Below are 22,468 nucleotides of genomic sequence, written 5' to 3'. Positions count from 1 at the left end.
TCACTCACTAATGGACCAATCATTTCCTTCACTTTTTTTCTTGTTTTTTACATGTTGAAAAAAGCTTTTTTTGTTATTTTTGACTTTGGTTGCAAGCCTTAGTTCATTTTGAGCCTTAGCTTTCCTCACTTCATCTTTGCAGGCACGGGCTGTTTGCTGATATTCTGCCTTACTTATGTGCCCCTCTTTCAACTTCTTATACTTGTCCTTTTTATCTTTCAATTTATCAGAGAGTTCTTTATGCAGCCATGCTGGTTTCTTTTGAGAGCTGTTATTTTTCCTCTTTGTTGGTATTGTGCTAAACTGGGCTTTTATTATCTCACTTTTCAAAATTTCCCAAGCTTCTTGAGTTGTTTTCCCCTTGAGGATTCTCATCCATGGAATCCTTCCCAAGCTCTCTCTAAGTTTATTGAAATTAGCTCTCTTAAAGTCCAAGACTCTACTTTGTATTCTATTGCTTGTGCTTCCATAATGTTGAATTCCAATATTGCATGATCACTTCCTCCCAAGGTTCCTGTGGCTTCAACACCCTCTATCATTTCATCTCTGTTAGTGAGAATGAGATCCAAAATGGCTAAATCCCTAGTTCCCTTTTCTACTTTTTGGGTGACAAAGTTGTCTGCTAGGTTTGTCAGGAATCTTTGATCTTCCACTTGGTGCAGAATTTGTCTCCCTGTTGATGTCAGGATAGTTAAAGTCCCCCATTACTATTGTGATGTACTTCCTACATACCTTAGTTAGCTGACTAGCAAAAAGTTCATCTATTTCCTCTGTTTGGTTGAGTGGCCTATAGTATACACCTACGGCAATGTCATTTTTTCTCCCTTTTATATCTGCCCTCATTAACCTGAATTTCTACTTCACCCTGTTTATTGCTCATACTCTGTGCATTGGTGTATAGACATTTGAGTCCTTTATGACTGACCCTGTGTTTACTTTCTACATGAGCTGTGTGGTGCCTGAGTTGCCCTATTGTCTTACCACCTATTTGGTTAGTGCACTTTGTGTGGCACTCGGTATTAGAAGCTTGATTGTGCTTCACAGCAAGGTTGATATTCTTGTCCACCACACACATCTATGTTACATGCACTGATAGCCCTATAATTTTTAGATTGCCGGGAACAGGGATGTTCTGTATCAATTAACTCACTGTCCCCGCTGTTTAGTTTGGCAACATCATTTTCCCCCCTTTTATATAGACCCAAATACATTCAAGTTTACAGTTTTCATCATTGTTGTGCTCTATTTCTGTAGAGATAAAGTTATTTCTTATATATAGAGCAACTCCACCTCCTCTTTTGTTTAGTCTGTTTCTTTTAAATAATTTAAATCCCTCTAGCTTTGTGTTCCATTTGTGGGTTTCATCCCACCATGTTTCCATAATGGCAACAATATCATATCCGCCCTCATTTACCTGAATTTCTAGTTCACCCTGCTTACTGTTCATACTCTGCACATTGGTATATAGACATTTGAGTCCTTTATGACTGACCCTGTGTTTACTTGCTACATAACTTGTGTAGTGCCTGACTTCCCCTATTTTCTTAGATTGCCGGGGACAGTGATGTTCTGTATCAATTAACTCACTGTCCCGTTGTTTAGTTTAAATATTCCTCCAGAAAAGCTGTGAATTTATTGCCAAGTAACTCAGTCCCTTTCTTGGATGGATGCAGACCATTTCTTTTGTACATTTTTTCATTGGACCAGCTACAGACATTGTGACTAATATAACCAAAGCCTTCTCCTTTACACCACTCCTTTAGCCACATATTAAATTCTGCTATACGCTGGACTTTTCCATTTTGCTCCTTATACACTGGTAAGACCTCTGAAAAAGTGAGCCTACCACCTATTCAATAGAAATAACGTCAAAGAAACAATGGCAAATAACATTTATCACACTGAGTTATCCAGCATGGGACTCTCCATGGTGAGTTGTCCCATGGTGAATTGGTCTTGGTGAGTTGTCCCACAGAGAGATGGCTGCATTGAGATGGCTATGGTGAGTTGGCTGTGGTGAGATAGCCATGGTGAGTTGCCTGTGGTGAATTTTCCTAGACCTGTATGGGGAATAGATGCAACTCATTCCAAAAGAAAGCCAACTGGACTCTTCCCCACATCCCCTGCCATGTGTTTCCCTCTGGTCTCCAAGAAAGTATGCCATTGGGAAAGTACACCACTGGAAAAATGCCACCACACAGGGTTCCTCTTACTGAATCTCAGAAATGAGGCCATCAAAGTTGGGGGATAATTTCTTCCGCTGCTGTCAGGGAAACAAAAAAGTTTCCTTCTTTCTCCCACCCCTCCATATGCAGATCTCTTGCTTTCCCTGCTTCTCTTCCTTCTGCTAACTGATTTCTCAGGTCAACAGTGGAGACCTCTGATAGCAGCAGTACAGCTACAGCAGGGAAGGAGGCAGGCCACTATGGATCAGGGAACCCGAGAGTGGCAGCCCATGGGATAAGCAACAGAGGTTACCAGTAGGAATAGCCACCACATGAATTACATTCCAAAGGCGGCTATTCTTATCAGATACAACTGGTAGAAGTAACTGGCTGCTGGGTAAGGCTCTATTCTCCCTGGCCACCAAAGCAAAAGTGGCTGTGGAGTCACAAAGCACCCAATAGCTGGAAGGGAGGGGAAAATTCTGCAATGGGCCCTTTGGAGTCCTGCAATCACCACTTTTGGTGATTGACACAGAATGTTTGAATGGACGAGGGATTGTTCTATCTTCTCCTGATACACAGTCCTGCTGTATCACTTTGATCCAGTACAACCAACATCAATAGCAGTTTCACTCAAAGACTGAAATTCCATTGTAGAGGACATGTCCTCCACAAATGGCATGCATGCCCATGCAAGCTGTGGTAGGGAGGTGGAAAAAACATGAGCCCATAATCAAAAGGGATAGAAGAACAGGGAGAAAAGGCCTATTGCTCTCCACTATTTCTATTTTCTACACCTTGATTTGGCAAGCCATTCTGTTGGGAGTAGTGTAGGACAGAAATGTCCTTGGTAACTCATGAACTATTATATAATCCTGTATTTTCTCTTATTCTTATGAATGAACATATCCCTAGATTTAAAGTTTCCTGCAGAGACCATAAACGCTTAGCTTACACAATTTTAAAAAAATTTCTGACTTACTGTAGGTATGGAGTACACATTGTAGAAGCCAGAAGGGGGAAGATAGTATTTGGGAAGAGGAACAAATAAAAGAGATCAAGACTATGAATTTTCAATGACCTTTAGAAGTCACAAAGAACAGTATTTTTTCCCTTTAGAAGGGAAACACTTTAAGGCATAGTATTTTTAGGCACACAGATTTTAGTGTACAGTATTTGATGAGCTATAACTTAATCATCGTCATCATCGTCGTCATCATCATCATCATCAATATCATCATCTTCTGTGTTTATTTTGCCGGAAAGCACATCTTCTATCCAATCTTCTAATTCCTCAACTGTAGGGAGTTCATCATCATCCCTGATGTCCATCCAGACACTGTCAGCCTGAAAGGAAGGGTGAACATTTTCTTCATGGAACATTGGGAGTTTTTGGAGCAAAATATGTTTAAATCTTAAATCTTTCCCAATTATTTATAAAGTGGGAGTTTAAGAAACTGGAGCATAAAGGAAAAATCATTTGTGGATTCCATTATACACCTCCTCCCAATAAACTGAATACAAAACCTTTCAAATATAAGTAGTAACACTACAAACTTTCAGATGTAAGTAGTAATACTACATGATCATATGATATATGTTAACAAATAAAAATTAAAAATAATCATTTTTTAAATTATAATATTGTTAAGATATACATGCTAAAATAAAATTCCTTTGAATTATTCCAGAAGTTTGGGATAATCACAACTGTTGATCAACACTAAACAGAAGGAGAATAGAGGATATGTTGCCCATCTTCTTTCTGAGACACCCTTTGCCTTTCCCGACACCTCTCTTTTTGTTTCTCACTCTTATTATCTTGACATTTTTTCCAGAACACTATACAGAGGGAAGATAATCTTCCCAGAAGTTTCACAACAGATCTTCTGAAGGGGGCTTTTAAAATTAAGTGAAGGATCAGAAAATGCCTATTTCTATTCCTTGACAGGCATCCATCATTGAGGAGCTGACTGTCACAAGAAATACAGATAGTCCTCAACTTAACAACCATTCATTTAGGGGCCATTCAAGGTTATAATGATGAAGAAAAAAATGACTTGTGATCAGTCACATGATCAAAATTCAGGCCCTTGGCAACCGAAATGGATTTATGATGATTGCAGCATCAAAGGCTCATATGATTTCTATTTGAGACCTTTCCATCTAGCTTCCAATAGGCATATTCAATGGAGAGAGTTAGATTTGTTTAACAACAGTGTGCTTCACTTAATGACCATGGTGATTTACTTAATGACCATGACAAAAAGGTCACAAAACTAGATGTGACTCACTTAACAACTGCCTTGTTTAGTGATGGAAGTTTCAGTCCCAATTGTAGTTGTAGGTTGATGACTACCTGCATATGTCAGGGAAGCCCAACTAGTACAATAATGATTATTTCAACTCTTCAATTATACTTGAAGAGGAATATAGTGCTAACCTAAATGAAACATTCTCTGAGGTATCCATTAAATTAACATATTTTGGTTATTATTGTATTAACCAATTTTGAGATGAAAAGCAGCTAATTTCACTGTTCTAGGACAAATTGCCTCTGGTTTAAAAGGGTAAAACATTCAAGTTCAGTATTTTAAAGGTCACATAAATAAATATTTAGAAAAGTATTTGAGGCAATTGCTGTTGTCTATTTGAGGGTTTTTCAACCTTTTCACCTATTGTACTACTTTTAGGATATGGCAATATCCGAGTACCACCAGATGCCTAGCAAGGTGTCAAATACGTGATGACCCAAAAAAAAAAAGGAAAAAAGTGATAAAGTATAGGTAGTTGTGGACTTACAACAATTCACTTAGTGACTGTTTGAAGTTACAACGGCACTGGAAAAAGTGACTTATGGCCATTTTTCACACTTATGACCATTGCAGCATCCCCAGGGTAATGTGATTTACATTCGGATGCTTGGCAGAGCAGTGGGCTAATGCCTCCTTAAGTTTTTTTTTGTTTTTTTTAAATTCCATTTATATCCCGCCCTTCTCCGAAGACTCAGGGCGGCTTACAAGCTTAGCAGTAGCCTTCATTCTATGTATAAAGGTAAAGGTTCCCCCGCACATGTGTGCTAGTCGTTTCCGACTCTAGGGGCCGGTGCTCATCTCCGTTTCATAGCTGAAGAGCCAGCGCTTGTCCGAGGACATCTCCGTGGTCATGTGGCCGGCATGACTAGACGCCAAAGGCGCACGGAACGCTGTTACCTTCCCACCGTAGTGGTCCCTATTTTTCTACTTGCATTTTTACGTGCTTTCGAACTGCTAGGTGGGCAGAAGCTGGGACGAGTAACAGGCGCTCACTCTGCTACGCGGCACTCGGGATTCGACCCGCCAAACTGCCGACCTTCCGATCGACAAGCTCAGCGTCCTAACCCACTGAGCCACCGCGTCCCTTATTCTATGTATATGCCTGCTTATTAGGGCTTTCACACACACACCCCCAAGCGGCATTATTACAAAGTCAGCTTTATTGCCCCCAACAATCTGGGTCACCAGCTGCCTGCAATTAGTGCAGGTTCGCATCCCACCCGGCTCAAGGTTGACTCAGCCTTCCATCCTTCCGAGGTAGGTAAAATGAGGACCCAGATTGTTGGGGGCAATAAGCTGACTTTGTAATAATGCCGCTTGGGGGGGTGGGACGAAAGCCCTAATAAGCAGGCATATACATAGAATGAAGGCTATTGCTAAGCACATTGATTTATGCTTAGATTGTAAGCCGCCCTGAGTCTTTGGAGAAGGGCGGGATATAAATGGGATTTAAAAAAAACTGATTCATATTTGTGATCACCTTTTGCAATTTTTTGACAAGCAAAGTCAATGGCTGGAGGGTGGGCATGGCCAGCTCAACATCACTCAGGTCGCGGGGTGCCTGTGGGGGATGCGGGCAGGGCTGTGGGGGGGGATCTTTGAGTCTCTGGTTAAATGTTATTTCCTCAAGAGATGCCTTATGGGAATTGTAGTCTAGCTGTATAGTGAATACCGTGCTTTCTAGTTAAGTGGGTGGAGCTTTATTACAGGATTTCCTGGCTGTGTGCCAGGTTGGTAACTTCTTTGTTCTAACCAACTATGCAACATGCGTGACTAACAGCTGTAATCCAGTATAGCTGGGATGGGGAAATCACTCCTTTTTTACCTACAAAAATGACAGAAATGATTGTACCGGACCAGTCTACAGCAAAATAAGTTTGCCTAGATTATCTGGAAATAAAACTTTCTGAACCATCTATTTTCATTGAGTTATATTGAATGATTTCTGAAATCTAATTAATTAGTTTTGGGAGTTATCACAGTAACATCTTATATATAATGAACGGAGTACTTCAACCACACAGCCCAAGAAAAAAAATGCTCATCTACAAAATCTATAATGCAAGGACTGTAAAAGCTTATTTATAGAGCAGACAGGCAGAAGACCAGCAAAGTGAATCTATGAACACCAACTCTTTTTCCCCCCACAACCCTGTAATGCCTTGTTTCGGGGTGGGGTTGAGTGACTGAGGGGAGCTGAGTGTTTACTGGCCGGATGTCCTTCCTGACATCTACACAGAGTTCGCAGTAAATATTTTCTCTTTGCATCCTGACAGAGAAACATCTGTCACTGAGTGGGAGGTGAGTGTCTTCACCTCTAGGTGGCTCAATCTATGAATACCAACTATCAGAAAAATACGATGAAAACTCAATCTTTTGATGAAAAGAAACTATTAGTAGGTTTTGTGTGAATGCATGCTCAGATGTGCACACACCTTCAAATCAGTGATGACTTTCTTTGTTTAAGCATTGTTCAGTTGGTATGTAGTTATTACTTGAATTTTATAAACAACTGTTAATCTCTAGGGCCATCCTTCCAAAGTAAATTCAATTTGAGTACTGCATCCCTTACCATGCAGAAATACACGAAAAAACCCCTTCAAAACACCACACAGCACTGGCTGCAAATATATAGTATATTGGGCCTGGGGAGTTGGCTTGCAAAAAAGCAGCCAAAATTTTCCTTGTGTAGGTTAGGAAGAAAGAAGGGAAGGCCTTCCTTTGTGAAGTAAAAGTTCTGTCTTCAGTTTGTAGAGCAGACAAAACAGGAATATCTGTAGTTCACTATAATGAATCTTATGCTATTACAATTAACAAGACACAGTAAATATCATGTGTATTTGTCTAAGTTCTTATGCCAATTTATGTGTATACCATGCAAGACAAAGTCACGAGGCTGTGACAATTGTTCTGCTCAACCCCTTAATGGAGCAGTTGAACTTATTATTATATCATCTTAATTATGTCCATCATTTATGCAGAGATGTATTCACACTTCTGTAAGGCAGTGGGATGCTTTAGAGAAAGGACAAGATATGCAAGTAAGCACAAAGCCAGATCCAGTAGCCTTGAAACTATGAGCCAGCTGATACTCACATCAGTGACATTTACCACACCAATTTGTGGCTTGAACAGGTCAATCTTGAATGTCTTTTCCCAGTATGTGATCAGCTGTAGAAGCAAAATAAATAAATAAATAAAGCTTACTTATACTTTCATTCATATTGTGAACTTAAAAAGTTTCAGATTATGACTTAATTTCTACCTAATGGTCAACTACCCATTTGCAGCCAAGATATAGGGGAAGACCAGTCAGTTTTCAGTTTAAAGTTGCTCTCAAACACAATTTTCCATTTCCTGTGGCTTGGAGGATATGTGGAAAAAATATCACTGGGGGGATTTTGAACTGAGCAATAACAGCTGGAAGCTGAAGATATCATAGTAGGAACAGAATCAGTGTCAGTGGGAGGATTGTCTCCTGATGCATACAACAAGAAGCTAAGAGGCAGAGGCAAAAAACAATGCAGCAGGTTTTCTCTGGGTTATGGTTCCTTTTAGCATGACTGTCCATCACCGTGCAGGGCTCCATTTCAACAGTGACAAGGGAAGGGAGTAAGCCTTTCAGGGGCAGAAGAGTGTTGGATAGCAGACATCTAGGCCATTTCCTGGTGAAAGGACATAGCTGCAGCACCATGCTGTAGTTTATGCAGTGCAATATTATGGCCTGGTTCACACATAAATGATGAACCTTTGTGGGCCAGCAATTGTGATTTAGCAGTACTGATGGCTTGTTCAACACTCTTTCGATAAAAACAAACTTGGACTTAACTTTTAATGCAATCGCATATTAAAAGCACACATTCGGCAATGCAATTTCAAGACACTTCTCTCCCATGCTCATGGCAATTTAAGATCGGTTTTAAAAATCCTTCCAGGCCACAACCATTTTGCAACAGATTTTTGTGTTCTAATTATTGAATAGCACTTCAATGTTAAATATTTATATAACAACTTTAATAAATTGTGTTATATATCAAATATTTTAATGTATGTATTTTAATTATGTTTATCTTCTTTTCTATTTCATTAAATTTCAAAATACACTGAGAAAAATTCAATGGAATTTTTAAAAGTTATGTGCTCTCATGTGGAACACATGAGAAAATGTTTCTAGATTGAGTTATTTGAATATTTCCAAAAAGGAAGATGTGTTGAACAAAGAAAGAAAGCTATTGCATAAATAATTGAAAGTCTAACCCTATTTGAATTTTAATATAAGAAAACTGGTTGTGAATATATACAGTAAAACTGCCTTTAATTTTTAAAACATATTTATAAATGACATTGCTACAGCAATGGCAATCTTATACAGTATTTGCAGCAGTTTGCTTTAAATGAAGAAACAACTGCTGCCTAGAACAACACTGTTTGTGTAGGGCTGTCTTATAAATATGCCTTATAAATGCCTTATAAAAGCTGCCTAGAGTAGCCCCACAGTGAGATAAGTGGCAAATAAATTTAACAAACAAATAAATAAATAAAATAAAGAAACTTTAATCACTGCAGAAAAAAAAGAAAAAGGAGAAATAGGGCTTCTTTTCCCCACTCACAGAACAGTTATCACAAGTTTTGAAAACTGCAGATTTCTACAGATTATAAAGTAGAATGATGTAAAATCAACTGATCCTTGTATTCCTTTTGTGAAATTCAAAAACTTTCTGGAATTGAAAAACACTAGGGGAAAATATTTTATATATGTTTTTAAGTTGTAAGAAATAATAGCATATGGGGGACTTCTGGATGGAAAAAATGGAGGACTAACATACAACAAATAGCAAAGATACTGTGGTGGTGGAGACTGGTGACGAGGAGGCAAACCCTGGCCAGCAGAGCTTCTTGGACAAGGAGAAGCCAGGAGATTGCCAGCTTGTGCTTCAGAGGGCAGCTTCTTGTGAGGAAATCCATCAAACCTGGAGATGACACTAAACTGGCAAGAATAGCCAACACCCCAGAAGACAAGCTCAGGATCCAAAAAGATTGTGACAAACTTGAACAATGGGCCCTGTCCAATAAAATGAACTTTAATGTGGAGAAAAGCAAAGTTTTACATTTAGGCAGGAAAAGTCAAAGGTACAAGTACAGGTTAGGTGAGACCTGGCTCAAAAACAGTAACTTTAAGAGGGATCTTGGAGTCCTAGTGGACGATCACTTGACTATGAGCCAGCAGAACTTGAACTAAGAAAGTTTAAAACAGATTAAAGGAAGAGCTGAATTTAATATTGGTTTATTAGGATTAATTTAATAAATAATGGATCACAAGTAAGACAATAAGTACTTTTATGAAAGGCTAGAAAAATGAATTGATCATTTATGGATTTGTTGATCAAAAAGGGATGAATATGGACTTCCGGTTTGCTGATACGGCTGTTATGGACGCTTGGAGGATAGCTCTTGTCTTCCATGTCCAGTTTCGCATCTCTGGGGGGCTCTAAAAGGCCCGAAGAGTCGCCTTGGAGAGGCGACCAGCAAGAAGGGGCTTTTGCAGAAATGCAGGGGTGCTGCAACTCTCCCGTTGCTGCCTGCATTCCCTTGGAAGCAGCGGATGAAAGACCGGCCATAGCAACATGGCCGGTCACTAGGCTGCAGACAGCCAAAGTCAACATTAAAGCAGTGTGGAAGAGACAGGGTAAGATCAACCTCTCTTATACTCCAATCTTCTTTTTCCCACCTAAATAAGCTGGTAAGCACTTTCCCCCCTGCAGAGAGAGAGGGGGAATTTCAACCCTCCCTTCAGAAACAGCAGTGATTGAACTTCCAGGGGTGATTTAAGAAGAAACATTGAAAAATGAATTGGACCTCAACTAGAACTTTATTCCTTTAAAAAAAAACTTATGGACTAAAAGCTTTTGACTATCTACTCTTTACTTCCTATCCTTATTTGAAAACCTGGCTCTGTTCTTCTAAAACAGTAGAAACAAATGAAAAGAATTTTCTATGCACTTGGGGGACACCTTGTGGCTAAACCTGAAATTGCAATCTGACACCCTAAAAAAAAAGAGAAAGAGACTTGGTTGACATTTTAGACAAGATAAGACTAACCTTGAGCACCAGATGTGAGAGTACACCATGGAAGAAATACAAAAACAAATTATGTTATGATGAAAATAACCTGCCAAACTTATCAGTTCCTTTCTACAGCCAGTGATGAAATAAGAGCTCTTGGAAAAAAACTAGAAAGCATCTTGGATAAGCAAACTCAATTTGTGACTACAACTAATAATTTATCGGGACAGAACATAACAGAAGAAATTGAACAATCAAATATTCTGACAGAAGATTTAACTACTCAACAAGCACAGATAAGAGAAAACTTGGAGAAAAACCTGACAAAATGGATGGAGGAAAAATTTGTTACATAAAGCGGAAGGAATTTGAAGATCAAAATAAGAAACAGATGGAAGAAAAAATAGATTGTCCAGGACAACATCAAGAGGAGAAAATAATGAGAAGATTTGGTACCTCTATCAGACCCCTCAACCCTTCAAAAATGGAGATTGGAGGGTCACTTCAATATGATACAACACAAGAACTCTTTGATGACCCTGAAGCAAAGAAACAGAAAATGACATGGCAAAGGAAAAAAAGCTAGAAGAAGATTGAAGAAGAATGGACATATTTAAGAGGCCTGAAACGGAAAATATCTAAATAGACAGGATAGTATTTGGATTATGAATTGTTTTGATGTGCAGATAAAAATATTTGCTAATTAAAAAACTTAGATGCGTGAATATCAAAGTTAAATTGAAATATTGAGCCATTTAAATGAAATTGACTAAGATGTTTACCTGTTAAGAGAATGTAACTAATATACTTGGATGTAGTGATAAGAATAAAATTATAAGTCTAAGAATGAGAGAGCAGATACAAAGGAGAAGAGAAAGGACGTATTAAATGTTGAAATGGGAGAAATTTTGGCTATTGAATTTACATTATGTGGAAATTATAATGAAAACAAGAATATTATATTGTATTATTAACCTGTTGATATGGAAATAAAATAGATAAGATGTGTATCTAGATTATTAGGTATTGGAGAGAACTGTGATAAGGGGAAGTGGGGTCACTTAGAAATATGAAAATGAGAAACTTTAAATGTTTAACCTTAATATTAATGTAAAATCAAAGCTGGGAAAATTTATAAGGTGATTGATGCTTTATATAAAATATATAAAAGTATTGACAAATGTAAGAAAACCACTAAATAACTGATAGATAAAATAAGAAGTATGTTAATTTAGATACAAGACAATATGTATTAAAGGAAAAAAGAGGAAATATTGGCTACAACAAATTGGAGATTTGTAATAATATGTATTTGTATGAAATGGAACTATTGTAACCCAGACACCACGTTGCTTTTCAAAGGTACAATTGTAATGGAAAATCAATAAAAATTTATAAAAAAATAAAAATAAAAAGGGATGAACATGGCTAGAAGAGAATCACGTAATTTTAAAGAGGGAGGAGAGATAATACATTTGTAACTGCTGTAAACTGCTGTATATTTTCCTTTTTTCTATCTGCATTGCTTCTTATATTTTTTCTTTTCCTAATCTTACACTATATAATTTCATGTTTGCCTTTTACATATGTAAAATTCTCCAACGATAATTATATATAAAAAAGAAATACTAGAATATATGCATTCAAATTAATACTTACAAATTTGAAAGTCATATATTAAATTCATTCTGGAATTTTTTCTTGATGGTAGTACACAAATAATTCAATTGATTGCAATTCTTTGCTCTCTATTATACATGGAATGTCTATGTACTTCTACATATATATGAATGTACGGTAAGTGTGTAAAATTGAGAAGGGATCAGCTGGGAGAAAGGGCTACTTACCAACGGAAAATCATCAGGATCAATCCAGACAATGCTTAGATCAGGATTATCAGTGTTGTCTTTGGCAACCTGTTTGACAATTTCCAGGAATTCAAAGCCATCTGAAATTATAATAACAGTTAAGTGATAGTTTTGTGGGATTGCTCTGCAGAAGAATACTTAGGGTGTTTATAGTAATCAGACAAGAATAGCAAGTTCCAAGCAAGTACAATCAGGCAAGAAAAGGTGGTGTCAGTGCACCATTTCTCAGTCCCCACATTTCACTAGTGGTTCACTGTCTGCTTTCAAATTTGTGTGGTACCTGCCAAATCCTTTTTGTAGACACTAAACTTTGAATTCAGCCCACTCAGAACTGGAATGGAAGATTTCTGGTGAAGAATGTTTTTTCCCATTTTAATGTTAGACATACTGTATCACAGGGGAGGAAATGACCTCAGAAAGAGAGTGAAGATGGTTCCAGAGGAACCAGAGGAGGAGAACAGCTAGCAATAAATGTGATTAAAGTATTATTGCAAATGAAACATTTCAGAGATTAAGCTGAAAATGCCCAGAAAAATGGTTTGTATTTCAAAATCTGATTCCTTAATTAAATTCCTTTTAGCATTTATTTGCATAAAGAAAAAATGCAAAAAAATACATCCACCTTCCCTCCTCTAAAACCATGTGAGTATACTGTATATGCTTGTCTTTTGAGCTAACTTCTCCTACATCTGAAGAATGGAACATAGTTCATGGAGGTGAATACCTATAATCAGCATACATTTTGACATCATTGGACACTTTTGTGTAATAGACAGATGGCAGACAGAAAGTCATCCCCTGAGAGCAATGTTTTATGTTCTTTACACAAAGACCTGCAACAACCCTATGTGTTTTGTACCTGGATCATCTTTTTCAGCAAATGCCACAATGTGAATTCCATCTAGATCATCCTCCTGTATGCAAGAAACATGTTTTGATGAGTCCACATCATTAATTGTGAAGCATACAATACCACCAAAACATACATACACCACACACTGCTATTCCATGGTTCCAAATTGCTTTTACAAGATAGAGAGACAGAACTTAGGAATAGAAAATAGAAGTATTGGTTATGTTTATCCTGAAAATGAGAAGACCATAGGGAGAGTTGGAAGGAACCTTTAAGGTCTTTTAGACCAGCCCCCTGTTCAAGCAGGGAAGCCTATACCATTCTAGATAAATGGTTGTCCAATCTATTCTTGGATATCTCCGTTGAAGGAGCACTCACAATTTCTGGAGGCAAACCATTCCATTGTTTTCACTGTCAATAAATTTCTTTTTAATTCTAGGTTGAATCTCTCTTCAATAATCTTTCATTACTTACTCCTGTTACTTCTTGCTCTGCCCTCAGGTGCTTTGGAGAATAGATCGATTCTTAAGTATTGGAAGACTGTTTCATGTCAACCCCAGTCCTTCTCTTTGCTAAATTAGACATACCAAGTTCCTGCAACTGTTCATTGTACAATTTAACCTTCAGACCCCTTATCATCTTCATTGCTTTTCTCTGCACTTTTTCTAGAGTTTCAATATCTTTTTTGTATCATGGCAATTAAAACTGGAAGTGTGATCTTACCAGTGCAATATAAAGTAGTACTAGCATTCCACATTCCACTATCTCTCTGTTGATGCAGCCTATGACTGCATTGACTTTTTTGGCAGCTGCAGCACACTCATACTTAAGCAGTTGTCCACTAGGATTCTTAGATCCATTTCACAGTTACTGCTTTTGAGACAGGTACCACATATTATAAACCATGGGTCGGCAACCTGTGGCTCTGGAGCCGCACGTGGCTCTTTCAGCCGTCTCCTGCGGCTCCCAGTCCTACATCATGTGCAGTCCAAAAAAACAAAAGTGGGACTAAAAAGGTTCTCATGGAAAAAAAACTTGCGAAGCTTGAATTGATTGGTTGAAGTTCTTTGGTTTGTGGGACTTCCCACAAGCTGTTTGTGGGACTGCCCACAAACCACTTTTCTTCCTCGGACTGCATGTGGTGGCAACGGAGGAAGAGACAGGAGGACTGCTGGAAAGGTGAGTGGGTCAGTCAGATGGGGCATGCCAGGGAGGGGGAGTTGTGTGTGTGTGTGTGTGTGTGCACACGCACGGCACCTCCAAATCCGTTCATTCCCAAGGTTTCTTCCCAGTGAGGAGGGTCCGCTAGAAAGAGGGATTTAGCAGCTTGGTTGGTCAGCTCACAAGCTTTCTCTTACCAGTTTTGTTGGATGAGGAAAGATGCAATCCCATTTCCCGATCTGTACCCTCCCTAATACCCATTGGGCACCACTGTGTCCATTAGAAGGAAAGAAACCAAAAGCCACCCCTTTCACGTTCCTCCTTCCAAGCAGGGAACCTTTTGGGAGAGGAAAGGGTGAAGCAAACACACCTCTCCGCCAACCATTCCTTGCAGAAGAAACTAAGACTGATCAGCCGCATTTATTAGGAAGGTGCCCCTCTATTCTGGAGAGCCAGCAGAGCCAGTGGCGAGAGAGATGCTGGAGGTCTGCTGCATCTCCGTCAGCCTCCGTGTCCCCCGCAGAAACAAATTCCTGTGCTGGCCCCCATGGCAGCAGCGAGCCCCAAGGACCAGGCAATCGGTCCGGCAGTGGCGGCTGCTGTTGGGCTGACCTAGTGCGCTCACTGAGAGACGCTGCAGGTGCTCCAGGCTCAGTGTGGTAGCTGCCGCACTCGCCGTCATTGGCGGCTGTGGTGGCAGGAGCAGCACCACCACCTGCCTGCTGGGCAGAAACAACAGGAAGGCGGTGGCGGCTGTTGGGGCAGCCTAGTGCCGGTAGGCAGTACTCGGCAAACAGGCATGGGTGATGCACCGGCAGCTCCCACACCTCCAAGTACCAGGCAGTGCTGCCCAGACACACCGCTGCTCCTGCTGCCACAGCCACCAAAGACGGCTTCCTGTTTCTTCTGCCCGGCAGGCAGGTGGTGCTGCTGCCACAGCTACCAAAGACAGTGAGCGCAGTGGCTACCATGCTGGGCCTGGAGTACCTCCAGAGTCTCAGCGAGCACACTACGCTGCCCCAACAGCAGCTGCCACCACCAGAACGATTGCCTGGTCCTTGGGGCTCGCTGCTGCCATGGGGGCTGGCACGGGAATTTCTTTCTGCGGGGGAGGTGGAGGCTGACAAAGATGCGACCAACCTCCAGCATCTCTCTCACTGCTGCCTCCACCACTACTGTCGTTGGCTTCTCCTATGGCCGAACCCGGGCAGCCTCCTCCACCCCCAGCAGTGGCATCCGGGGATTCTCTGGTTTCATCAGAACCAAGCAGCAAGTGGAAAAGTTAGCAGTAGCAGCACTACCAGGAGTGATTTCAATCGGCCCCTTCATTGCCAAGCGTCTCCATGGAAATCAATGGAGGTGCCGCGGCTGGCCTTTCAAGTCAGTGAGTGAATGAGAGCGAGAGAGAAGCATTTTCGAGCAAAGTGTTAGTGAATAGAGGGAGAGGGAAGCTTTTTTGAGCAAAGTGTGAGTGAATGAGAGAGCAAGAGAGAAGCTTTTGCAAACAAAATGTGAGTGAATGAGCAGGGAGGGGGCAGGGTGGGTGCATGTCTTGCCTTAGGTTCCACTCTTCTGTCAAGCCCCCTGTTTTGCACATGCATGCACATGCATGCCCATTTTTTGCAGCTCCCAGTTTTTCCTTTTGTGAGGGAACTGGTTCCAAGTGGCTCTTTCACTGTTTCAGGTTGCCGACCCCTGTTATAAACCCATGCATTTGATTTTTCTTGCCAAAGACCTTACTTTTCTTCCCTCTGAACACTGTTTTGCTGGATAGGGCCTAATTTTGAAGTCTGTCAAATTCCTTCTGGATCTTGAGTCTATCTTCCAAAGTGTTGGCTATTCCCCTGCCCACCTAGTCATCTGCAAATTTGATGACTTCCCCTTCTATCCCCTCATCTAAATTATTTATACAGATGTTGAAGAGTACTGGGCCTAAGACAGAACCTTGAGATACCCCACTGTATGCTTCCCTGCATTTACAGGACTACATGCTGAGTGCAGTTGATCTACCAGTTGCGAATCCATGTGGTGGTGATGCTGTCTATCTCACATTTTTCTAACTTATCAAGATGTAGGCTGTGATCTACTTTGTCAAATGCCTTACTGAAGTCTTTGAATATCAGAAAAGCTGTCTTTCTTCTGTAGGATATTGAGCAATTGCCCCAGAAGACTGGGCAAGAAACCATGGATATTTAATTTAAATTACACAGAAGTCAATTTCAATTGGACATTAAAAAATTATTCCTAGCAGTGAGAGCTGTTTAACAGTGCAAAACTTTCTTGGGTGAATTCTCTCCCCTTGAGGTTTTTAAGCAATAGCAATCACTATTAGACTTAGATACCACTTCACAGTGCTTTACAGCCTTAAAGGTAAAGGTAAAGGTTCCCCCGCACATGCGTGCTAGTCGTTTCCGACTCTAGGGGGCGGTGCTCATCTCCGTTTCAAAGCCGAAGAGCCAGCGTTTATCCAAGGACGTCTCCGTGGTCATGTGGCCGGCATGACTAGAGGCCAAAGGCACACGGAACGCTGTTACCTTCCCACCGTAGTGGTCCCTATTTTTCTACTTGCATTTTTACGTGCTTTCGAACTGCTAGGTTGGCAGAAGCTGGGACGAGTAACAGGCGCTCACTCTGTTACGCGGCACTCGGGATTTGACCCGCCAAACTGCCGACCTTCTGATCGACAAGCTCAGCGTCCTTGCCCCCAACAATCTGGATCCTCATTTTACTGACCTCGGAAGGATGGAAGGCTGAATCAACCTTGAGCTGGTGAGAATCGACTATGGTGTTGGAGAAGACTCCTGCGAGTCCCTTTGATTGCAAGGCGATCAAACCAGTCAGTCCTAGAGGAGATCAACCCTGACTGCTCTTTAGAAGGCCAGATCCTGAAGTTGAAATTCAAATACTTTGGCCACCTTATGAGAAGGAAGCACTCACTGGAGAAGAGCCTAATGCTTGGAAACAACAACTGCATTCTAATCACTGCACCACCAAAGCTGAGAGGCTCAGCTGAGGCCAGATGGCCATTTCCTTGAGAATATATGTGGTGCACTGAGCTGGAGGTTCTTTTGAACCTAGATATTCTATGAATTTAAATTACCTAAATCATTGCAATTGGTGATTACAGAGATCAAATGAAGTTTTCTCTTTCTGGATTAATGTTCAGTTACTTTATAGTAAACATAATTTTGTCATTTAAGAGATTTTTGTTGTTGTTAGCTGTGAAATCATGTCTGACCCATTGCGACCCCATGGACAATGTTCCTCCAGGCCTTCCTGTCCTCTACCATCTTCTGGAGTCCATTTAAACTCATGCCTACTGCTTCAGTGACTCCATCCAGCCACCTCATTCTCTGTCGTCCCCTTCTTCTATTGCCCTCAATCTTTCCCAGAATTAGGCTCTTCTCCAGTGAGTCCTTCCTTCTCATTAGGTAGCCAAAGTATTTGAGTTTCAACTTCAGGATCTGGCCTTCTAACGAGCAGTCAGGGTTGATCTCCTCTAGGACTGACTGGTTTGAACGCCTTGCAGTCCAAGGGACTCGCAGGAGTCTTCTCCAGCACCATAGTTCAAAGACTTCAATTCTTTGGTGCTCAGCCTTACTTATGGTCCAACTTTCACATCCATACATTGCAACTGGGAAAACCATAGCCTTGACTATACACACTTTTGTTGTCAGGGTGATGTCTCTGCTTTTTAGTGTGCTGTCTAGATTTAAGAGATTTAGGGTTAAAATAATAATAAAAGGAGAAAGAAGAAGTTTCCTGACAGTCAGAAGAATTAATCAATGGGATGGCTTACCTCCATTGATTGTAGCTGCTTCATCACTGGAGGTTTTTAACAAGAGACTACTCAGCTATTTGTCTAGAATAGTATAGTGTCTCCTGCTCCAGCAGGGGGTTGGACTAGAAGATCTCCAAAGCCTTTCCAACTCTGTTATTCTCTTTTCTGTATTCTGTAAAGGTGACTTGTGAAAAAGTGATATTAAAAATCAAGTCTGGGACAGATTTTGTTCCAAAAAATAGCATCCAAACCTTGGGCAGCTGGGTTCAGTAAAATTATATTGGCAAAAGTCCCCGGAGTTGGCAGAGAGGATATTTATTGTGCACCTGCTACAAACGTCATCTTGGAATTATACCATGGAAAACCCTCATGTTCCTTGTGTCCCACCAATCCCAGCTTTCAGTTTCAATTGGTATTAATGCAAGAGGAAAAAAATCCATCTAAATGCTAATATCTTTCCCCTCTGAGTCCAAAAGTGACAGAACCCGATAAAATGAAGAATTAAAAGAATAAGTGGAAAATATTGGTGGAAGGGTGGGAGAGAGAGATTGTAAGACCAAGTCTTCCACAGGGGAGTCTGAGAGGGATATTTAAAGTAGATTTATGACTGAAATTGGAGCAAAAGTAGTCCAAGATAGTGTGGCCTTCTGTGCTTCTTTCTTGTTTTCCCCATACTCCCCCACTCAATCTCCAGCTGTCTTAACATAAGCACAATGCCAGAGTCAATAACTCATTAAACAAAAGAGCCAGCTCTTCTCTCCAGTGCAGTGGAAATTTTTCTCCAGGTTCTTGTAGGGTGTATATAATTATGTGCCAGAGACTATAGACTGCTGTTCAATTCAGTGGCAACAAAGCAAAACTCTATCTACCACACTGACCTGCACATTCACAGTTGAAATGATGTTTTAGTGAGTCAATCTACCCATTCCAATCCCTATGTGATCTACTCTGATTGACAATCATTCCAGATGTTTTCAGGCAAAAGTCTTATCAAGCCAAAATCACTTAACTGGAAGTGATAAAGTTTGCACCTCAGATCTTCAGTATCCAAAACAGAAATACTTTGCCTGTGAGTTCAAATTATACCTTATGTGAATGGTATAACAGAAATTTTCACATTCTAGGATCGTCTCCTCCTTCCCATTCTCTTCTAGATACAAGTGAGAGGGTGAATTAAGCCATCTCCATCTATTATTTTGGATGAAATGTCTAGCTGCTATTTGTGTTAAGAAAATAATGTGCTCCCATTCTTTGCCATTGGAAGTTTTGCCCTCTCTGTGTGTGGATTTTCTACTTACCATCTATGCAATGCAAGGTGCCAGACCTCTTTAGACAGCCCCTGTGAACATTCTCCCCATTGCAGAAGCTGTAATGTATTGGGCTTTGTTTGACTTAAGTATATCACATGGGGTTAATTGCTGGAAGGTTGCTTAAGCAGGGAAGCTGGCTAACGGCTTCCCTGCTTAACCCATCTCCAGCACTGCCATTGGCTGCCTCTAGGGTGGCAACAGGTTGCTTTAAACCTATTGGTCATCGCTTAGAGGCCAGGGTATAAATTGCTGCATTCACAGTTCTGTTCCTCAGTTCAGTTCCTGCAACCAAATAAAGAATGATTCTTGCTGAACTCACTCGCTTTGTCTCGTCAATCAAGCAACGAACCCAGTATCGAACACTGGCGACAAAGGTGGCATCCTGCTCCTCCAACTGAGCTGAAGAGTCACTAAGGGAGAGGCTGAACACGCCTGGTGGGAAAAGCAATTCACCCTCCCTATGGTCGGCTTAGCACAGCCACGATAGCGACCACGTGCCCAGAGGACCAGTCCCTGGGCAACAGAGGAGCAGAACAAGAAGACAACGAGCCCCAGCCGCAAAGACCAGCAGAAATGGCAAAGGTCGGAAAGCTGGAAGAATTTGACATAGATCACCCGGAAAGATGGTCTTCATATCTATACAGGGTCGAGAACTATTTACGGGCGAATCAAGTTGCCGAGGATGGCCTAAAGGCTGCTACGCTCCTGTATGTGTGCGGCCTAGCCACGTTAAACATCACAGAGAACTTGTTTGCATCAACACCATTGGAGTCCGTAACATTCACGGACTTGAAGAAAAGGCTCGGAGACCACTTCCAGCCCAAGCTGTTGGTAATTGCTTGGCACCATGCATTCAAAAAGAGAGTTTAGCAACCAGATGAAACAGCATCTGAATTCATCGCGGCGTTGAGGCAGGCCACACGCCTGTGCCAGTTCTCTGACGTCGAGGAGAGGCTACGAGACTGGCTTGTCTGCGGTCTCTGGAATCGAGAGTTACAGCAAAAACTCTTCGCCAAAGTGACTCTGTCATTCCCAGATGCGCTGAAAGAGATAATGGCGAACGAAGCCGCCGCCGGGGCCATACGAGCCATGTGGCCCACCAAAACAGCACAGCACAAGGAAGCCATCCACCATGAGGATGCTGAACACACAGAAGACCCTGAAGACAACACAGAAGTTGACAAGCTACAAAGACACAACAACCAACAGCGCCACAGCAACAATCAACAAGGGGTGACTTACAAGGCAGATCCCTTCCTTAGGTGTTCAGGGTGTGGCGGCTGCCACCAACGCATAGACTGTAGGTTCCAGACAGCCACATGCTGGGCCTGCAGAAAGACTGGCCACATCGTGTCCATCTGCACAAGTCACCAGAGGGACTGGCAATCAAATTGCCAGTCGGACATTCTGACTAGGAGAGGTACCGGGGCCCCGGGACAGTATAGCGTGGGGTTTTGCTCCAGCTGCAGAAGCATTTGCCGTATGGGAGCTCGCCACCCTATTAAGCCGAAGTTTAGACTTCAGGTGGAGCTGCAAGGGGTCCCTTGCAAGATGGAGCTGGACACGGGCTCAGCCATATCCATTATTTCACTTGAGACATTTAATTTCGTTTGCAATCGCAGTAAGAGATGGGCCAAGCTGAGGCCATCTGACATTATACTAACTGATTTCCAGAATTCTAGAGTCACAGTCAAGGGTGAGGCCACACTAGCCGTTAAATTTAAGGGGTTTTCTGAGCATCTGGATGTTGTCGTAGTAGGGGGTCAGCGAATGAGCCTGATCGGGCTCGATTGGTTTGATGCACTAGGCATCCAAGTAACCGGAATCAACTGGATGCAAGTCGTTAGCCTAGCGACAGTTTGTGAGGAATTCGCAGACGTGTTTGACTCAGCTCTGGGAACATACACGGGCCCGCCAATAACATTTAAACTAGATCCTACTGTAGTAACGGTTAGGATTAAACCTCGTAGAGTGCCATTTGCTTTTAAACACAAGATAGACACTGAGTTAGATAAACTTGTAGAACAGGGAGTACTTCAGCCAGTAGATGGGGTGAATGGGAGACCCCAATCATCACACCACTAAAGCCAATGGGGAGGTTAGGATCTGTGCCGATTACAAATGCACAATTAATCATGCACTCAAACAGCATGCGTATCTGGTACCAGTAGTAAGCCACATCCTGGCGTCTTTGCAAAGTGGTACAATTTTTGCAAAATTAGATTTGGCTCAGGCCTACCAACAGCTTCCTGTTGACGAGGCCACAGCCATGGCACAGACAATTTATTTATTATTTATTTATTTATTTAATTTATATACCGCCCTTCTCTCAAGAGACTCAGGGCGGTTAACAGGGCAATACGTAAAAGACAGATACAAAAGTTAAAATTATTAAAACATGATTAAACAATGCCCATAGTACAAATTTAAAATTAAAGTCATAATAACAAACCCACCCCATCCCATCAGGCCAGGCCCGCTTCCTTAAAGAGATGGGTTTTAAGGTCGCGCCGGAAGGAGCGGAGGTCGGGCGCCATCCGGAGCTCTACCGGAAGATGGTTCCATAAGTCCGGTGCACCCACAGAGAACGCTCTCCCCCTGGGGGCCACCAGTCGGCATTCTTTGACCGGCGGCACCCTGAGGAGGCCCTCTCTGTGGGAGCGTACTGGGCGGAGGGAAGTTGACGCCGGCTGCAGGTGCTCCCCAAGGTATTCTGGACCCATGCCATGGAGGGCTTTGTAGGTCATTACCAACACCTTGAACCTCACCCGGAGGTCATCATCCTCAGACAAATGGGGCGACGGAATGTTTGAACTCAGTACTTGAACAATATTTAAGATGCTTTATAAATTTCTAACAGACAAACTGGACAGATCTGCTCCCTTTCTCAGAGGTGGCATACAACAATGCTGTCCACTCCAGCACAGGCTACATGCCATTTCAAGTAGCCAC

At 41.6% G+C, this 22,468-nt stretch overlaps 1 protein-coding gene across 1 annotated transcript in view; it reads right to left on the bottom strand.

Moving 5' to 3' along the window:
• Window positions 1-3,300: 3,300 nt before the first annotated feature.
• CASQ2 (calsequestrin 2) overlaps window positions 3,301-22,468 on the bottom strand; it is a 63,947-nt gene continuing 44,779 nt past the window's right edge. Inside the window, exons 9-12 of the mRNA XM_081315490.1 lie at window positions 13,271-13,325; window positions 12,391-12,491; window positions 7,577-7,651; window positions 3,301-3,512 (exon numbers count right to left, since the gene is read on the bottom strand). Coding sequence (XP_081171616.1) covers window positions 3,357-3,512; window positions 7,577-7,651; window positions 12,391-12,491; window positions 13,271-13,325 — 387 coding nt within the window. The 3' untranslated portion in view covers window positions 3,301-3,356. The remainder of the gene's footprint in view (window positions 3,513-7,576; window positions 7,652-12,390; window positions 12,492-13,270; window positions 13,326-22,468) is intronic.

The sequence above is a fragment of the Vipera berus genome (assembly GCF_964194415.1).
Source record: "Vipera berus genome assembly, chromosome: 2".
Classification (NCBI taxonomy): domain Eukaryota; kingdom Metazoa; phylum Chordata; class Lepidosauria; order Squamata; family Viperidae; genus Vipera; species Vipera berus.
The sequence above is the reverse complement of the archived record's forward strand: the minus strand, read 5'-3'. Positions and strand labels throughout refer to the sequence as shown.